Source organism: Mesoplodon densirostris, chromosome 2, assembly GCF_025265405.1.
Source record: "Mesoplodon densirostris isolate mMesDen1 chromosome 2, mMesDen1 primary haplotype, whole genome shotgun sequence".
NCBI lineage: Eukaryota > Metazoa > Chordata > Mammalia > Artiodactyla > Ziphiidae > Mesoplodon > Mesoplodon densirostris.
The window spans coordinates 84086095-84105241 of record NC_082662.1 but is presented as its reverse complement, the minus strand read 5'-3'; the positions used below and the strand labels follow the sequence as shown (position 1 = coordinate 84105241).

Sequence of the window (19147 nt, the reverse complement as noted above, 5' to 3'; positions counted from 1 at the left end):
GGATCTTTGTCAAGCCTGGGATTTTTTCACATCAACAGTCTCAGAGGTCACTGATATGTAGAGCTATTTGACTCATATACCAAATAGCCATAGGCAACTTTATGCCTTCACTGTGTTTCTATTATTCTTATTCCTTATAATGAAAAGAAAAGGAGTATAGCAATTTAATAAATTTGGTTAACATAACCACAAATCTAATCTAAGACTCCCCCAGGTATAAAGGCTTTGTGACAGATTTTGTTCTCTTTCAGATGGCTGAAGATGCTAAAACTGAATCTTCAGCTAAAGATATCCTCTCTTTTTAGTTAGTACATGGTTTTAACATCCTTACTTGCCACCCAAATAATGCCTTTTCTTCAAATAATTCTTTTGCTCAGTAAGTTAGCCCCACGTTAATTTTAAGCCATACAGAGGCAAAGGCAAGATGCTACTAGTAAGGTCATTCATTCATCAAAAGACTAATGAATACTATGTTTGTTCTAGGTACTCTGTTAGGTGTTAAAGTGTTAGCAATATCAAACATAGTTCATGTAGTCATGGTACTTAAAGAACAATGAACAATCTGCTTCATAAAACTTAAAGAACAATGAACAATCTGCTTCATAAAATAATGTCTATAAACTAAGATGCTAGGTATAAATGAGTAAAGGAGAAAGATCAATCTCTAGGTTCACTGTAGCTCTTATAAATAATTTAAAGAAACCAGAGAGAATGCTTCTTAAATCTGCAGGCAACCAAAAACTGAGAAATGTTATAAAAATGTTAAACCACAAATAAAAATTCCATAAGATCAGAGACAAGGTAGAATGAAGAACTAAAATTTCATTCATTTACATATTCATTTATTCATGTTTTCATCACTGAACATCTTATATGTCCCAGCATCCTTCTAGAGAGCAGCCCTGTCTTAAGAGAAACATGGAGTCTGATAAGATTTAAGAAACCAATAATTATAATTTAATAGTTAAATGTAAAGTTATCCACTAACATTTTTTAAAATGTAGTACAAATACATGATGCACTATTTGGTTTAATATCAGCTTGTATGAAAAAAAGAACTAAAAGCTTTAGTTTTAGTTGACCTTCTACAAACCCATAATGAGCCAAAAGAATATGATGGGACGACCAAAGAGGGGTAATACAATCTTTCCTTGCAACAACAGAAGCATAATATCTAGAACTCTAATAGCTTGGTTATCTTCTGTCAGACTAGTCCTGGATAAACACTGCATTTTGTAATCACGGCACCATTATTTCAAGAGTAAACTTTCAAAAACTGAAGAGCAACAAAGAGTCTGGAAAACACGTCATAAAGAATGTTTGATAGGAATGGAGATTTTAGCCCAGAAAAGAGAACACTTGGTATGTGAGTCATGGGAGTGGGAAATACGATTAATGGATTTAAGTATTTTAAGAGCTACCTCCTAAGATAAGATGCATGTGTTTAGTTACAAAGAGCAGAACTAGAACCAGTGATCAGAAGTTAAAGGTAAATTTCTAAACATTCTTAGTTAGAACTCTGACTCACTTATTTAGCAAACATTTAATGATAAAGATGAATAAAACTACAGCCTCTAATCCCCCCAATTTTCTTTATTGATACTTTCATGCATTTACAATTCACTATCACTCCCATACCACAATCAATAACAAAAATAAAGTGGACAATATAAGCAATTAAAAATTAAAGGCATTAAATAACCATATTTACTTACTCTCCAGGGCCTCCACAATAGCAGTAACATTGCTGGACATTGGTTTTATGACCTGCATCCCATTCAAGGTCTGCCACACTATAGGGTAACGTTTGCTTCATGACTTGCAATGCTTTGGCATTTGGTCCTTTCTTAAGCGCACCACCCCTCTATATTAGAGGGAAAAAGTTATTTAAAAGAGTGAAGGATAAAATTTTAAATACAATTCTATAATTTTAAAATGCTTCTGAAACTTATGAAGAAATTTCCATTCTAAATTTCTTACCATATCACAAACTGTTTGACCAATAATAATCTTTATTTATTTTGTTGTCTTTTCTTTCAAATTACTGCCCCAATTCCAAGACTACTATCAGAAAATAAGTGCAAGAATAGTTGCAAGTCACTTAAGTATCATTAGTCAAACAATAAGCAGTACCTCTTTCTACCCAAGATTGATTGCTCATTTCATTCAAATAAACTTTCAACGTACACAATCATTACGTTGATAGTGTCTTACAAATTCCATTTAGGGCGTTTGCCCAAAACACTTAAAAGATACCTTTGTTGTTGTTGCAAAAACACACTGTCGACAGAGCCATTTTTCATCTGAATCAATCACACTGGAATCAATATGAGGTGTGTGACACAACTGATGATATCCTTAATATCAAAAAAAGCATAAAGCAAATTCTATTTTATTAATAAATACTGCAACACAATTTAAAGAAGGCATTTTAGTACTCTCTTTCCCTACATTAATATATTTACAGCTGATGACTAAACTTATGGTAACAGCTTCAAATTACCAATGTAAAGAATTTTTAATCATTAATCTTCAACAGGGGCATTAAGTATGTAATAAAACTTTTCCACAAGATTAAAAAAAGAAATCAATGTTTACCTTGGCCACACTTATCACATATAACCATTTCATTGGGAGCTTCTGAATACTCTTCTTGACATATTGTACAGACCATTTCCCCACTTCCAGTGGCTCCTGAAATATTTAAAATATACATAAAGAATTGTTCCATATAACAAAACCACTTTTTAATTAAGTGAGTAGCCCATATTGGCAATGTCTGTTTCCTAGATCATAATGGTATTTTCTCAAGGCAAAGTACTATACACAAAGTGCTCTCTCTCTGCTCCTTATCTGTGTTCTTCCTACCTTTAACTTAAGATGCCTCACTGTCTACATTCATAATTTAATCTGCTTTTTGGCAGAGGGCATAATTTAAACTGCTCTCAGGCAGGATCCCTTACCATTTACTTCCAATATTCCCACCCTCTTGGGAGGCAAGAGAAGGGGATGTTTTGTGAACACTAGAACTACTCTCCAGAACACACACCTACCCATGTACATTACTCACTCACCCTACACTGCCTAACATCATGAGACTAAAGAAAAGGGGCAAGGAAGATCCGCCAATGACTCCCTACTCTCAAGATTCAGAACACTTCTTTTTATTTACTAATGTATAAACAAGGCTGAAAACTAATTATTTGATCTCCAGCTTCTGAAATCTGGAACTATGGTGTCAAACAACGTACCTAAACAATATCTCAGTGAAACAAAAATGAGGGGTTCCAGTTATTAATTACATTTTTTACCTGAATAGGTAAGTTATTTCTTCCTTAAACATTTTTATTCTAAAAACAATTTTATTCTGCAAAATTTAGAATTTTATCACTTTAGCACAATTATTTCCAATAATCTCTTCTCATGAATTTCAATATACATAGTTAAAATACTAATACATACATTTTATTCACATACCAACAATAATAAGAATGTACAATTTTGTGCTATGAGCCAGCATTGTGTTAGGCTCTTGATATGTATTATTTTAATTCCACAATTTATTAGATACATATCCTATTTATAGAGAAGAATTGAAGCTCAGAAAGATAAAGTAACTAATCCAAGTACCCTCAGTCACAGAGTATCAAGGCTAGGATTCAAACCCAGATACACCAGAGTCCATATTCTCTCCACTGTGAGATGCTTCTTTTTTCATTAATAGTATGTAATGTTTCTTCCATCAGAAGCATTTCTCACACTGTAGTTTTCAAACATATAACTTCTAAAAGCTGTATAATATTCTATCCAGTGGAAAGAACCAAGTTTACTCTATTATGACTCTATTCTTAGATATGCAGGTTACCAAATTTTTTGCTTGTTCATTTTTTGCATTTTTCCTTTTTTGTTTTGGCTCTTGTCCTCTTTCCTTTCCTCTCCCAGGCTTTGTTCGCTTGGCTGGATGTGGCTTCCCACAGTTTCTCAGTTTATGGCTCCAGTCAGGAGAGCGACCAGACTGAGCCTAGAACCTCTCAGTCCAAATCTGCAACTTCCTGGAAAAGGACCAATAGCCCCAGATTGTGGTAGGTGCCTGATCTGACTCCCACTATAACCATGTGGACTGGTGTAGGAGAAGGCAGTTCCTCGTAAAAGAGGATGCTGATCCGGCAAACAATATGTGTTCACCCTCAGGAAACAATCCTGAGGAAGCAGCGAATTGCCTTTACTTGTGAAATCCAACATGTCTTTTTTAACATCAAGTATACAAAAACTTTCTGTGTAGCTTAGTGGCCTTCTATAGTCTCCCTCACTCTAAAACCAAATGACTATAAAGCCATTTCATCTTAGATATACCAAATTTTTTGTTGTTGTTAAAATAAGGCTACAGCAAATATTTTTCATCTAGATTTTTTACTTATGAATTATTTCTTTTGAATAAATTGCTACAAATGAGTCTGCTGTATAGATGAAAGCATATAAAACATCTTTATGTATTTAATGCAACTATTAAATATCCAAAATAGAAATTTACATTGCCACCAGCAGTGTATCATTTTCACAGAAACCATAACAGTATTAGGTATTAAGATTAAAAATCCTTTTAAGGGGCTTCCCTGGTGGCGCAGTGGTTGAGAGTCCGCCTGCCGATGCAGGGGACACGGGTTCATGCCCCGGTCCGGGAAGATCCCACATGCCGCGGAGCGGCTGGGCCCGTGAGCCATGGCCGCTGAGCCTGCGCGTCCGGAGCCTGTGCTCCGCAATGGGAGAGGCCACAACAGTGAGAGGCCCGTGTACCACACACACAAAAAAAATCCTTTTAAAATTATTTAATGGTTTTAATATGCTATCTCCCTGTTGTAATGTACACTTCTTTGACTACTAATATGACTATACATTGTTCCTATTTATGAAAAATTTTTAAAGAATCTTATGAGTGAAATTACTATAACTTATTAAGTTATTTTTGATACATAATTACTATAAGCAGGATCCTTACAGGAAGAAAACCACTAAAGCTACACTCCACACTGACATCTGCCATATTGCAATTTTCAGGTTCACGTACTCATTCTGTATCAACTGCAAGTTACATACATGTGTGCTACTTTCTGTGTGTTACAAAGAGTTAAATGGCCAAGGAGCTATCCTATCTCATTATAAGGATAGTAAAACGAGCCAGCGAGGAAAAAACAACCACAGACCACTGAACTGATATATTGGATATGCCACACGTAGGACAAGACCCCCTCACTTTCACAACAACTTTCTATCTATGTACAACTGGTTTTCTTCTTCCTTTCCGGAAGGGAGGAAGGATGGGAGGGAGGGAAGAAGACAGAAAAGACAGACCCATATTTAACCCACAGGAACCTCAAAAAGGTAGAAAAGTTGAAAGGGACACATAGTTAGTACAATGGGAACAGAAGCAGTATAACATGTTTCAGTTCCACCAGAGAGAACCATATTTACAAACTAAGCAAAAGGGATAATTCTGTATGCAGGGTAATAAGATCTGTTCAGTATCACTACTACTGGAGACCTCCTATTCCTTTCCTCACTGACCCCTCAATTTGAGATTCAAAACGTAACTTTAGACCTTTAAACTGATCAGTCCTAAAAACTGTAAAAAGTTTATTTCACTAGAAAGACATTTTACTAGAGTAACAGCTATTGAGTTCTCCACCTAATCCCTAAGTACCATGTATAAAAATGGCAACTACAACATTCCAATTCCTTTATCAAAACTTTTTTTATTCTTTAAAAAAAAACTAAGAGTGAAATCAAGAAATTGAACACAGCAGTAACCTACCATAAAGTCGCATTTGGGATTCAAATTAAAAACCCAATTGATAAATACTTTACAGAATTTGTCTCCTTTCCACAGGGGGAGATATAAAAACACCTTAGTGCAGGCCCATTAACCCATTAAAAGGATACCAAAAGTGGGGCTTTAGTGTGCAGCTGAAGTGCTCAGATTTTTACTATTCATAATTTTTCATAAATAAAGCACTTTCCATGAAAGAGGTACCTGAAAAAATACCTTTATTTAGCAGATTCAAACAACATACAGCAATTATAGCTTGCAAAAATAAAAAGCATAACAAGAAACATACCTATAACCAAACCAAAGCATACCCGTATTCATTTTTACTTGTACCCAAATACAGCCTCATCTTCCCATCTAAACATAAAAAACCGTAACTAAGCAGTAATTTTAAACTATTCTTATCAATGAATACTTCTATCATTCTAAAGCTATTTAATAGTCCTAAAACATCTGGCAAACAGTACGTTCTCAATAAATATTAGCTCTCTATATTACTTTGTACTAATACAGGCAAATAACAGCAAAGGTGAAGCCGTGTTACTCATATTAATAACTAAAATTTTTCTTCAAAGTTCTTAGAAGGGTCCTAACAATAATTTATATATGTGCATCAGTGATGCATCTGTCGTCTAATCTATCTCTACCCTAACAGAGCAATTCCTGTTCTTCTTATGGTCTATAAAATAGATTATAACTCCTTGAGGACTCTGAAGAATACACTGATTTTTTTAGTTATCTTAATACACTGTACTAAACAGAAAACACTAGAAAATGACAAGCTGAAGAAAATAAAATTTTAGTGTAAATCGTGTCCAAGGGAAATAGTAGCACCTGCCTGTTTGAATGTCCTTCCAGAGAACCCAGGATTTAGAACTGTCTTCAAATATGATGAAGCAGCTCTGTTTCAATATGTTTATCTGAAATACAGAGGAAAACTTATGGTGATTTCTTTTAAAATCAAAACCATGAAGTTAAATTTCAATTCAGTATTATTACAAGTTTACTGCAGAAACAGCAAAAGATATTAAGGTAACTTGCCTTTTTGATAGTTCCAAGATAAAACAAGCCATCTGACCATCTAGCTAGGACATCCTGACCCTCTTCAAATTTACATGCTGGCTTTTTGACTTTATGTCCATCCTGTAAAGACAGCTTGGTCAAGCTTGTTGGGGTCTTTTGGTTTCGGCGTAAAGGAGACCGCTTGTGGACCAGTGAATTACCTGCCCCTGTAGAGTCTCTGTTTAGGAAATAAATAACCATATATAAGACTGACTGAAAGGGAGGGGATATCTGTATGTGTATGGCTGATTCACTCTGTTGTGCTGTGGAGGTGAACACAACATTGTAAAGCAACCATACTCCAATAAAAATTAATAAAACAAAACAAAACAGGACTGATTTACTTATAGAGCTTATTTTAAACGATCATATATTTCATGTATTAATCAAATTTTTTTACTTAGTGAAAACCTTACATTTAGGGAAAATATTAACAAGTACCTCAAATCATAAAAACTCCAGAAACAAAGAAGTTTAAAATAAAATGATAGCAGTTGTCAATTTTCATTCAATGAGGCCAGGATTCAGCAACCACTCCAAGGTAACATATTCAGGGCAGCTCTCATCAAAATGACAGCTGTAAGTTGAAGTGGGTAGGCCATGGTCATGAGCAAAGGATGCTGTGAACCTCATATCTAGGTTTAGATAAACTAAAAGAAGCTGCATGGTATAATTTCATAAGCACTTGATAAAGAATAAAAATGATTAGGCCAACAGATACACACTACTATATGTAAAATAGATAAACAACAAGGACCTACTGTATAGCACAGGAAACAATATTCAATATCTTGTAATAACCTATAATGGGAAAGAAATCAGAAAAAGAATATATATATATAGGGACTTCCCTGGCAGTCCACGGTTAAGACTCCACACTCCCAAAGCAGCGGTCACTGGTCAATCCCTGGTCAGGGAACTAAGACCCCGCATGCCATGTGAACAAAAAAAAAGAATACAGGGCTTCCCTGGTGGCGCAGTGATTGAGAGTACGCCTGCCGATGCAGGGGACACGGGTTCGGGCCCCGGTCCGGGAGGATCCCACAGGCCGCGGAGCGGCTGGGCCCATGAGCCATGGCCACTGAGCCTGCGTGTCCGGAGCCTGTGCTCTGCAACAGGAGAGGCCACAGTGGTGAGAGGCCCGCCTACCGCAAAAAAAAAAAAAAAAAGAATACATACATATACACATATATATGTATATGTATAACTGAATTGCTCTGCTGTACACATGAAACACTGCAAATCAACTGTACTTCAACTTAAAATAAAATTATGCCACACGTAGTTAAAACACACTAACCAGTGACTCTGAGTAGTTGGGTATATTCAACCCATTGGAAGGGTAGTCATGACCTACCTACAGGGAATCACTACTGAATTAAGCCTTGTTTATTGACGGGAATGTGTCACAGTCCCTCAAATATGCAGACTGGAAGTTAAAAAAAAAAAAACCAGGAGCCACCAATTTCACAAATCATACTCAAATGAAAAGCCTATTATAAGACCACTTACATTTTTTAAGCATAAGACCCCAAAATTACATACTCCAAAATTACATTGTAACTTATATATCAGTTATTGTATAAACAGCATAGCATATCACCAACAGCTTTCTTAAAGAAAACAAAGCCGTATTTGTTTGGTTTCACTTTCCCAATTTAGATTTTATTTTTTTACCAACTAAACATACAACAGTACATAAAACTAGACAGACGATAATTCAAAAACAGTATAAAAGTTAAGTAAAAACAAAACAAGTAGGGAAAAAAAAATGTTTCCAATTGGGAATACCTATTTTCAGTACCTATAAGGATAAACAAATTCTGGGAAATTCTGTCATAAACTACAACATGAACAAACCTTAAAGACATTACGCTAAAGCAAAATCAGCCAGACAAAATGGACAAATACTGTACAATTCCACTTACATAAGGTTATTAAGAGCAGTCAAATTGATAGAGACAGAGAGTAGAATGGGGATTACCAGTGGCTCGGAGGAGGGAGGAGAAACTCTACACACTTCTAGAGTGTATAGAGTTTCAGTTTGAAAGATACACTACATTTTAAAAATATACAAAGGAATATGGGCTTCCCTGGTGGCGCAGTAATTGAGAATCCACCTTCCAATGCCCAGGACATGGGTTAGAGCCCTGGTCTGGGAAGATCCCAAATGCCACGAAGCAGCTAAGCTCGTGCACCGCAGCTGCTGAGCCTGCACTCTGGAGCCCGCAAACCACAACTACTAAAGCCCACGTGCCTAGAGCCCATGCTCCGCAACAAGAGAAGCCACCACAATGAGAAGCCCGCACACTGCAACGAAGAGTGGCCCCTGCTCTCCACAACTAGAGAGAGCCCAGGCACAGCGACAAAGACCCAATGGAGTAAAAAATAAATAAATAAATAAAATAAATTTATTTAAAAACTTAAAATTAAAAAAAATAAAAATATCCAAAGGAATAATGACTGATAGCATCCCACATCTGCTAAAAAACATTCATCTATGTAACCAAGAAGTTAAACAAACTCCAAGTAGGATAAATACAAAGAGATACACATCCAGACAAACCACAGTAAAAATGCTGAAAGACAGAGAAAATCTTGAAAGCAGCAAGAAAAATTCATCACATGCAAGGAAACCCCAGTAAGGTTAACTTGTCATCAGAAACAATGAAGGCCAGAAGGCAGTGAAATGACATATTCAAAGCACTGAAAGAAAAAAAACAGTCAATCAAGAATCTTATAGCCAGCAAAACTGTCTTTCAAAAATGAAGGTGAAATAAAGATACTCCCAGATAAACAAAATCTGAGAGAATTTGTTGCTAGCAGGGCTACCTTACAAGAAATAAAGGAGGTTCTTAAGGTTGAAATTAAGTAAACCAAGGTAGAAACTCAAATACACACACAAACACACACACACACACTAAAAAAACACTAGGAAAAGTAATAAGGTAATTATAAAAGACAGTATAAATGCATATTTCCTCTAAAGGAAACATATGGAAAAATATGTACATAACTGTATTGTTAGGCCTATAACATACAAGAATGTAATATATTTGACAATAAGAGCACAAAGGTGTTGGTGGGAACAAAATTGTATTTAAGTAATGACACCAGATGTCAGCTCCAACTCATGGGAACAAATCTAGAAAACCAAAAATGGTAAGTAAAGTAAATATAAGTGAAACAAGTGTGTCAAGAAAGTATCCACCATATACCAAAGCAAGTCACTGTTTCAAGTAAATAATGGTGTTCCATGGAAAAGCTACTAGCTCAGCCAGCAACTCAAACAATGGCATTAATACTTTATATATATATACTTCCTATTCTGTCATACCTAACATTAAAAACCTAAACTCAAGATTAAGATTTAGTGAAAATAATTTCTACTGTTTCATCAAGAATGTTCTTGAACAAAATAGGGTTTTCTGTGTGTGTGTGCACATGTGTGTTTTGTTTGTTTTACTGTGAGTGCTCAAAAATAAAGAATGCTAGCACAGTTTGATGCTTTGTTTCATGCTAAGGCACACAGAAGTCTGACCAAACACTGTGTTTACGCCATTGTACAAATGTCAACACAGTGGGAAAGCAAACAACATCTTAGTATTATCATGAAAATAGTTTAGACCTTGCAGACTACCTGAAAGGACCCATGGATCACATTTTAAGAGCCATGATCTAAATAAAGGAATATATATTGTCATACATTACTGTCAGAGTCAGCTGTAAGGAAAAGGCACTTCAATACTAAAATTAGAAGGGTTAAAAGACTTAAAAGCCTGACAAGATGAGTCCTAGATAAGTAAAAATGGAGAATGAGTCACTACAATAAATTTTATCAGCAGGAATGCTCAATGCCAGGCTGAGAACTTTCTCCAGACAGTGAAACAATACCTTCAAATCACAGTATGAAAATGACCCTATGAGCAAGCAACTTTCTAGAAAGCTACAAATCCAGTGGTCACAGCAGGACTTTGCTTCCCTTAAGTTAAAAAAACTAACTTAAAGCCTGAGCAACCTAATTAATTATGGGTGAGAATGCCAGGGTGACTACAATGACCTAGAGCCTTCCAATTCTAGAGTGGAAGATTTACAAAACTCAGAACTGCAAACATTCCCAGATAGTTTCATATGCTCTGCTATTGCTTCAACAAATTCCCTCCCTTTTTCACCTTTGATGGCAAGGTCTGTCCCCATCTTATTCTCCATTACATTACTCCCACTACACAAGGACATGTATGTCCTTAGATCTTAAGAAATGAACCATTAAAAAATTTTTTTCCATCTCCTAGTGTTTCCACCTTGCTTCTGCTAATATTTCTGCTGTATCGTGTATCAACGGTACCTAATCTAATAACAGTTGCCCTTGATTCCTTATGCCCCCCTCCCACTACCACCTCCTTATTTTTTCCCTTCCATTCACAGCCAAACTTCTGGGGAAAAGTTACTTGAGTGATTACTATGTGCTCAACCACACGTAAGCTTTCTGCATATTTATTCTTTCACAGATCATTTGTTAAGCCCCCATTATGAGCCATTTACTGTGCCAGCGGAACAGAGATAATACTCAGAACAATGTTATGGAGACATTTTTACAGATAACGATTTCACAGATCCCTTTTTACATATGAAAAAACTGTAACTCTAAGAAGACAGATTAAATAACTTGACCAAGGTTATAGAATTACAGACCAGAGCCAGTATTCAGTAAATCTTTCTACTGGCACCTTCCCAGTAGCATTCAACTATTCTTAAAAACTTGCAAGGATCAAGGCAGGAAAAGAGGAGAACTAAAATTCCCTTGATTCCTTCTGCCCCTCCAGCCACTTCCTATTATTTCTTCCCTCCCATTCACAGCCAAACCTTTGGGAGAAAATTATACATATTTAACTGTCTCTGCTCTTACAGTCATTCCCATTTAGTCTGAAACCCACTGCAACACACACCACCACTCTCCCACCCAAACATTCCACCAAAACCAGGGAATGTGTGTGTTACTCTTATTCACAGTTGTATCCTCAGTGCTCTATATAGGGCAGCGTACATAAAAGTCAGAAAGGTTATATGGAATTTATAAAGTTCAAATTCAATTAAAAAACATCTATATTTAAAGTAACATTTTTTTTCTAAAAATGAATCTATGCACAAATAATCTCAGTTTGCTCTGAGTAAACAAGAGAGTCTAATTCACATTCTAAGGCAAATGCACACCAATCTTTTGTCCATATAAACATGGAGAACATAAATCATGTATTATATAAAACTGCTTTAATAAACAGATATTCTGTAAAATTATTACCCTCTTTTAAAATTCCTCTGCCCCTAAATTTGACATTATGGTAATAATAAAGCTATTCCTTGTGTGGATTGTAAAAAAATAAAAAGAAAAAAAGAAAATTCCTCTGCCCAAAGAAATTTTAGAGAAAACAAAGTAAGAAAGGGTAAATGACCCAATGACCCATAATACCACAACTCAAACATAACTAGGATAAACAATGTACATCTTCCCCTCTAAGGAACTTCCCCCCATTTTTAAACATATTTCTTGGAGTATAATTGCTTTACAATGGTGTGTTAGTTTCTACTGTATAACAAAGTGAATCAGCTATACATATACATATATCCTCGTATCTCCTCCCTTTTGTGTCTCCCTCCCATACCCCCATCCCACCCCTCTAGGTGCTCACAAAGCACTGAGCTGATCTCCCTATGCTATCCCCCCCTTACTGTCACTGATTACTTCCCTCCTCTCTAGAATGTATCCTTTACTAGAAATTAAACTCATTTTTAGAATTTCAGAATTTATTATTTCCTTTCTGATTACAAAGGTAAACATGCAGCTGTTTAAATAAATAATATAGAAATCAAAACTGAAAATTCCCATGCTACTTCCTGAAAAGAAGTAATGATGAAAAGAAAACTGTTCGTCTCCTGATTTTTCTTACATATATATTCCATATGTAGATATAATTTACATATGTTTTAAAAGAAGTGGATTATTACATGTACTGCTCTACAAGCTTTCTCACATAACAATGTATCTTAGCTTATGTAATGTCCATCTGTATAATAAAAGTATGTAAGATAATCTTTCCATCCGCTGTTAAGCTACTTTCCAACTATTACCCAACTGAGGGACATTGAGGATTTTCTAGTGTTTTACTATTACAGGCAATAATACAAAGTTCATCCTTTTACATTTTATTTTTAAAGTATTCCAAATACTATATAAGATAAATTCATAAAGAATAATTACTATATCAAAGAATATGCGTTTTCCCTTTTATTGTAGAAAATTATAAATATATACAAAAGTAGACAAGTATAATGAACCATCCAGTTTCAATTATCATCTCATGACAAGTACTGTTTCATTTAAACATCCCATTTCCTCCAAACCCATATTATGTATATATTTAATGTGATACATATTGTCAAATGAATCTCAAAAATGGTACCAATAACACTCTGACACTGGACTTCCCTGGTGGTGCAGTGGTTAAGAATCCGCCTGCCAATGCAAGGGACACAGATTTGAGCCCTGGTCAGGGAATATCCCACATGCTGTGGAGCAACTAAGCCCGGGCGCCACAACTACTGAGCCTGAGCTCTAGAGCCCACATGCCACAACTACTGAAACCCACACACTTAGAGCCCGTTTTCCGCAACAAGACAGGCCACCACAACAAGAAGTCTGCGCACCGCAACGAGAGTAGCCCTACTCGCCGCAACTAGAAAAAGCCCGGGCGCAGCAACAAAGACCCAACACAGCCAAAGATAAAATATAAACTAACTAATTAATTAATTAATTTTTAAAAACCAACACTCTGACACTATCAGAGTAGTACTTGATGGCCCACACCCCCACCAAAATGGAGTGAGCATTATCCTTTCACTATTTGACAACACACACAAGCACAAATTTCCATCTACATTTCTATTTTTTTTTTTTTTTTTTTTTTTTTTGCGGTACACAGGCCTCTCACTGTTGTGGCCTCTCCCATTGCGGAGCACAGGCTCTGGACGCGCAGGCTCAGCGGCCATGGCTCACGGGCCCAGCCGCTCCGCGGCATGTGGGATCTTCCCGGACCAGGGCACGAACCCGTGTCCCCTGCATCGGCAGGCTGACTCTCAACCACTGCGCCACCAGGGAAGCCCTACATTTCTATTATTGAGAAGCTTTTTTTCCTCATAAATTTGTTAACAATTTGTATGTCTTCTGGGAACTGCAGTTCATGTTCTTTGCCTGTTTTTAAAACTGAAATGTTAATCCTTTCCATAATGATTTTCAAGAGCATCTTACATACTTTGAACTTCATTATTATACAAGTTAGAAATATTTTTCCCAGTTCACATACTGTAAAAGTTCCTTCATAAATAGACTTTTTGATTGGGAGAATAGTGCTTCTGGGTGCTCAGTTGACTCTGGTCTATGGCTACAAAGCTGTATCTCTCATCTTGCATCAAGGCTACGCTGCCTCTCATGTTTAAGTCAAACCTGAGAAATTTACACAGAAAACCAAAACAAATAAAGGAGTTGAATGAACCACCTGCCCTTTCCTTAAGCTCTGTACTCCCTACCTTTGCTGTTGGGTTATGAATGCTCTTCTCAACACCCATTAAACCTCCAGTCCGTACCTTTTCTTTTTACAGGATGTTAAGAGTGTCTAGAATACTCCTGCTTCTCCCAAATGGAGTTGATGCAAGCTAAATTTCACAGTATTGGGCAGATAATCTTTAGCATATAAATTCAATGAAATTCCAACGAAAACCCCAGCAGAATTTTTTAAAGTCAAACACTTCAGAAAATTAATATGAAAAAGTAAAAGTCCTAGAATAACTAAGTCAACTTTTAAAAGGAAGAAAAAAGAGGTGAAGTCTTGCCCTACCAGATACTGTGACACATTCCAGAGAAAACTGTTCTGTACTGGTAAGAAACAATCTATAACACCAGTTGAACAAAACAGGTATTTCCAAAACAGATCTATTTATGGGAAATTGTTAATGATAAAAATGATAGTACAAGTCTGTACAGACAGGATGTACTATTTACTAAACAGTGTTGGAGAAAATGGCTCACTTAAAGGGAGAAACAGTTGTATCCCTAGTTCACAATACACAAAAAGGTGAACTCCAAATGGACCAAAGACATAAAGGTAAAATGTAAAACTTGAAATCTAACTGGAAAATGTAGAATATTGTTTTGATCTTGGAAGTGGAGCATACATTCAAAAACATGGAAAGATTCTGCAAAAGTGTTGATAAAAACAGAAACAGAACAAAATATATAGCACAATTATCATTTAAGCAAACTGAAAAAATGCATACATAACACCACCAAATATTTTATAAGGACACATACATATACAGGATGCATATTAAATATATTCAAGTGGGTATGTTAAGACAATGGGTAAATGAGAGCAGGGATGTGACTGAGGATTGGAGAAACTGGACAAATCCTGAACACAGACTTGGGATGACGTAGCACACTCATATGATACAGGTAACTGAGCAGCAGGAGTCGAATCATATTTCAACAATACTCACTACTACTACTACTATTTGCTTTTGAAATTTGATGACACACAAAGACTATTTCTATCTATAATGCTATTATTATTAGAGTAGCATTTTTTTTTTCATCACTACTACTGATATCCATCTTGAAGGAGACTTCCTGGACAAAAAAGTTTCTTCCCTTGAAATCAAGTGGAGACCAAGGGTTCAAGCCACTCCTTCCTTCTTGTTTTACTACTCATACAGTAAATAAGACCCTGACTCAAGAACTTGAGAACTGGATGTATAATTCAAATAGTGTGGCTTTTTTTCTCCCCCAGGGATTCCCCAACTTATTCCCCCAGCTAACTAGAAAACTTTCTGATTGTTACTTGTGAGACCATAGACAGTTTATTTCACCTGTCTGAGATAATCTGTGGAGACTACTACAAGACTAATATTAAAATACATGAGGGGGCCAGACAGCCCAGGTGCTGAGGGAGCAGAGACTGCCTTGTTCCCGGGTGCTGAATCTCTTGTCCAAGGGGGTCCTAGGGGCGCCAAGCAAGAGTGATCCAGGAGACACTGGGTGCCACCAGAGCATCCTTGTAGCCATGAGCACCCAGCAGGATAAACCGCCCAGCAAAGAAACATCCAAGACACCAGTCAGATTTTTCCCACAGTTCTCTACGGGTCTTGGTGCTCCAGCTGGGTGTCAGGCCTGAGCCTCTGAGGTGGGAGAGCCGAGTTCAGGACACTGAACCACCAGAGATCTCCTGGCCCCACGTAATATCAATCGGCGACAGCTCTCCCAGAGATCTCCGTCTCAATGCTAAGACCCAGCTCCACTCAATGATCAACAAGCACCAGTGCTGCACACCCCGTGCCAAACAACTAGCAAGACAGGAACATAACCCCATTCACTATCAGAGAGGCTGCCTAAAATCATACTAAGTTCACAGACACCCCAAAACACACCACCGGAAGCAGTCCTGCCCACCAGAAAGACAACATCCAGCCTCATCCACCAGAACACAGGCACCAGTCCCCTCCACCAGGAAGCCTACACAAGCCACTGAACCAACCTTACCCACTGGGGGCAGACACCAAAAACAATGGGAACTACAAACCTGTAGCCAGAGAAAAGGAGACCCCAAACACACTAAGTTAAGCAAAATAGGAAGACAGAGAAATACGCAGCAGATGAAGGAGCAAGGTAAAAACCCTCCAGACCAAACAAATGAAGAGGAAATAGGCAGTCTACCTGAAAAAGAATTCAGAGTAATGATAGTAAAGATGATCCAAAATCTTGCAAATAGAATAGGGAAAATACAAGAAACATTTAACAAGGACATTAAAGAATTAAAGAGCAAACAAACAATGATGAACAACACAATAAATGAAATTAAAAATTCTCTAGAAGGAATCAACAGCAGAATAACTGAGGCAGAAGAACGGATAAGTGACCTGGAAGATAAAATAGTGAAAATAACTACTGCAGAGCAGAATAAAGAAGAAGGAATGAAAAAAATTGAGAACAGTCTCAGAGACCTCTGGGACAACATTAAATGCACCAACATTCGAATTATAGGGGTCCCAGAAGAAGAAGAGAAAAACAAAGAGACTGAGAAAATATTTGAAGAGATTATAGTTGCAAACTTCCCTAATATGGGAAAGGAATAAATTCAAGGAGAAACACATCAAGACACATATTTATCAAACTATCAAAAATTAAATACAAAGAAAAAAATATTAAAAGCAGAAAGGGAAAAGCAACAAATAACATACAAGGTAATCCCCATAAGGTTAACAGCTGATCTTTCAGCAGAAACTCTGCAAGCCAGAAGGGAGTGGCAGGACATATTTAAAGTGATGACACGGAAAAATCTACAAGCAAGATTACTCTACCCAGCAAGGATCTCACTCAGATTCAACGGAGAAATTAAAAACTTTACAGACAAGCAAAAGCTAAGAGAATTCAGCACCACCAAACCATTTTTACAACAAACGCTAAAGGAACTTCTCTAGGCAGGAAACACAAGAGAAGGAAAAGACCAACAATAACAAACCCAAAACAATTAAGAAAATGGTCATAGGAACATACATCTAGAAAATTACCTTAAATGTAAATGGATTAAATGTTCCAACTAAAAGACACAGACTGGCTGAATGGATACAAAAACAAGCCCTGTATATATGCTGTCTACAAGAGACCCACTTCAGACCTAGGGACACATAGACTGAAAGTGAGGGGATGGAAAAAGATATTCCATGCAAATGGGAATCAAAAGAAAGCTGGAGGGCTTCCCTGGTGGCGCGGTGGTTGGGAGTTCACCTGCCAATGCAGGGGACATAGGTTTGTGCCCCGGTCCGGGAAGATCCCACTTCCTGCAAGGCGGCTGGGCTCGTGAGCCATGGCCGCTGAGCCTGCGCGTCCAGAGCCTGTGCTCCACAACGGGAGAGGCCACAACAGTGAGAGGCCCGCGTACCACAAAAAAAAAAAAAAGAAAGAAAAAAAGCTGGAGTAGCAATTCTCATATCAGACAAAATAGATTTTAAAATAAAGACTATTACAAGAGACAAAGAAAGACACTACATAATGATCAAGGGATCAATCCAAGAAGAAGATATAACAATTGTAAATATTTATGCACCCAACACAGGAGCACCACAATACAATAAGGCAAATGTTAACAGCCATAAAAGGGGAAATCGACAGTAACACAATCATAGTAGGGGACATTAACACCCCACTTTCACCAATGGACAGATCATCCAAAATGAAAATAAATAAGGAAACACAAGCTTTAAATGATACATTAAACAAGATGGACTTAACTGATATTTTTAGGACATTCCATCCAAAACAACAGAATACACTTTCTTCTCAAGTGCTCATGGAACATTCTCCAGGATAGATCATATCTTGGGTCACAAATCAAGCCTTGGTAAATTTAAGAAAGCTGAAATTGTATCAAGTATCTTTTCCAACCACAGTACTATGAGACTAGATATCAATTACAGGAAAAAATCTGTAAAAAATACAAATACATGGAGGCTAAACACTACATTACTTAATAACCAAGAGATCACTGAAGAAATCGAAGAGAAAATCAAAAACTACCTAAAAACAAATGACAATGAAAACACGACTCAAAACCTATGGGATGTAGCAAAAGCAGTTCTAAGAGGGAAGTTCATAGCAATACATTCCTACCTCAAGAAACAAGAAACATCTCAAATAAACAATCTAACCTGACGCCTAAAGCAATTAGAGAAAGAAGAATAAAAAACCCCCAAAGTTAACAGAAAGAAACAAATCATAAAGATCAGATCAGAAGTAAATGAAAAAGAAATGAAGGAAACAATAGCAAAGATCAATAAAACTAGAAACTGGTTCTTTGAGAAGATAAAATTGATAAAGCATTAACCAGACTATAAAGAAAAAAAGAGAGAAGACTCAAATCAATAAGATTAGAAATGAAAAAGGAGAAGTAACAACTGACACTGCAGAAATACAAAGGATCATGAGAGATTACTACAAGCAACTACATGCCAAAAAAATGGACAACCTGAAAGAAGTGGACAAATTCTTAGAAAAGCACAACCTTCTGAGACTGAACCAGAAGAAACAGAAAATATAAACAGACCAATCACAAGCACTGAAATTGAGACTGTGATTTAAAATCTTCCATCAAACAAAAGCCCAGGACCAAATGGCTTCACAGGCGAATTCTATCAAACATTTAGAGAAAAGCTACC

The 19147-nt window shown here is 36.7% G+C and overlaps 1 protein-coding gene across 3 annotated transcripts in view; it reads right to left on the bottom strand.

Annotated features, from left to right (window-relative positions):
• MTF2 (metal response element binding transcription factor 2) overlaps window positions 1-19147 on the bottom strand; it is an 82901-nt gene that overhangs the window by 20149 nt on the left and 43605 nt on the right. For 2 of the 3 annotated variants that reach the window (XM_060090131.1, XM_060090130.1), the window contains exons 2-6: window positions 6866-7064; window positions 6663-6744; window positions 2599-2694; window positions 2257-2357; window positions 1716-1864 (exon numbers count right to left, since the gene is read on the bottom strand). In XM_060090131.1, coding sequence (XP_059946114.1) covers window positions 1716-1864; window positions 2257-2357; window positions 2599-2694; window positions 6663-6744; window positions 6866-7064 — 627 coding nt within the window. Of the gene's footprint in view, window positions 1-1715; window positions 1865-2256; window positions 2358-2598; window positions 2695-6662; window positions 6745-6865; window positions 7065-7647; window positions 7667-19147 lie in introns of those variants that run through there. The other variant, XM_060090132.1, reaches the window with a different exon arrangement.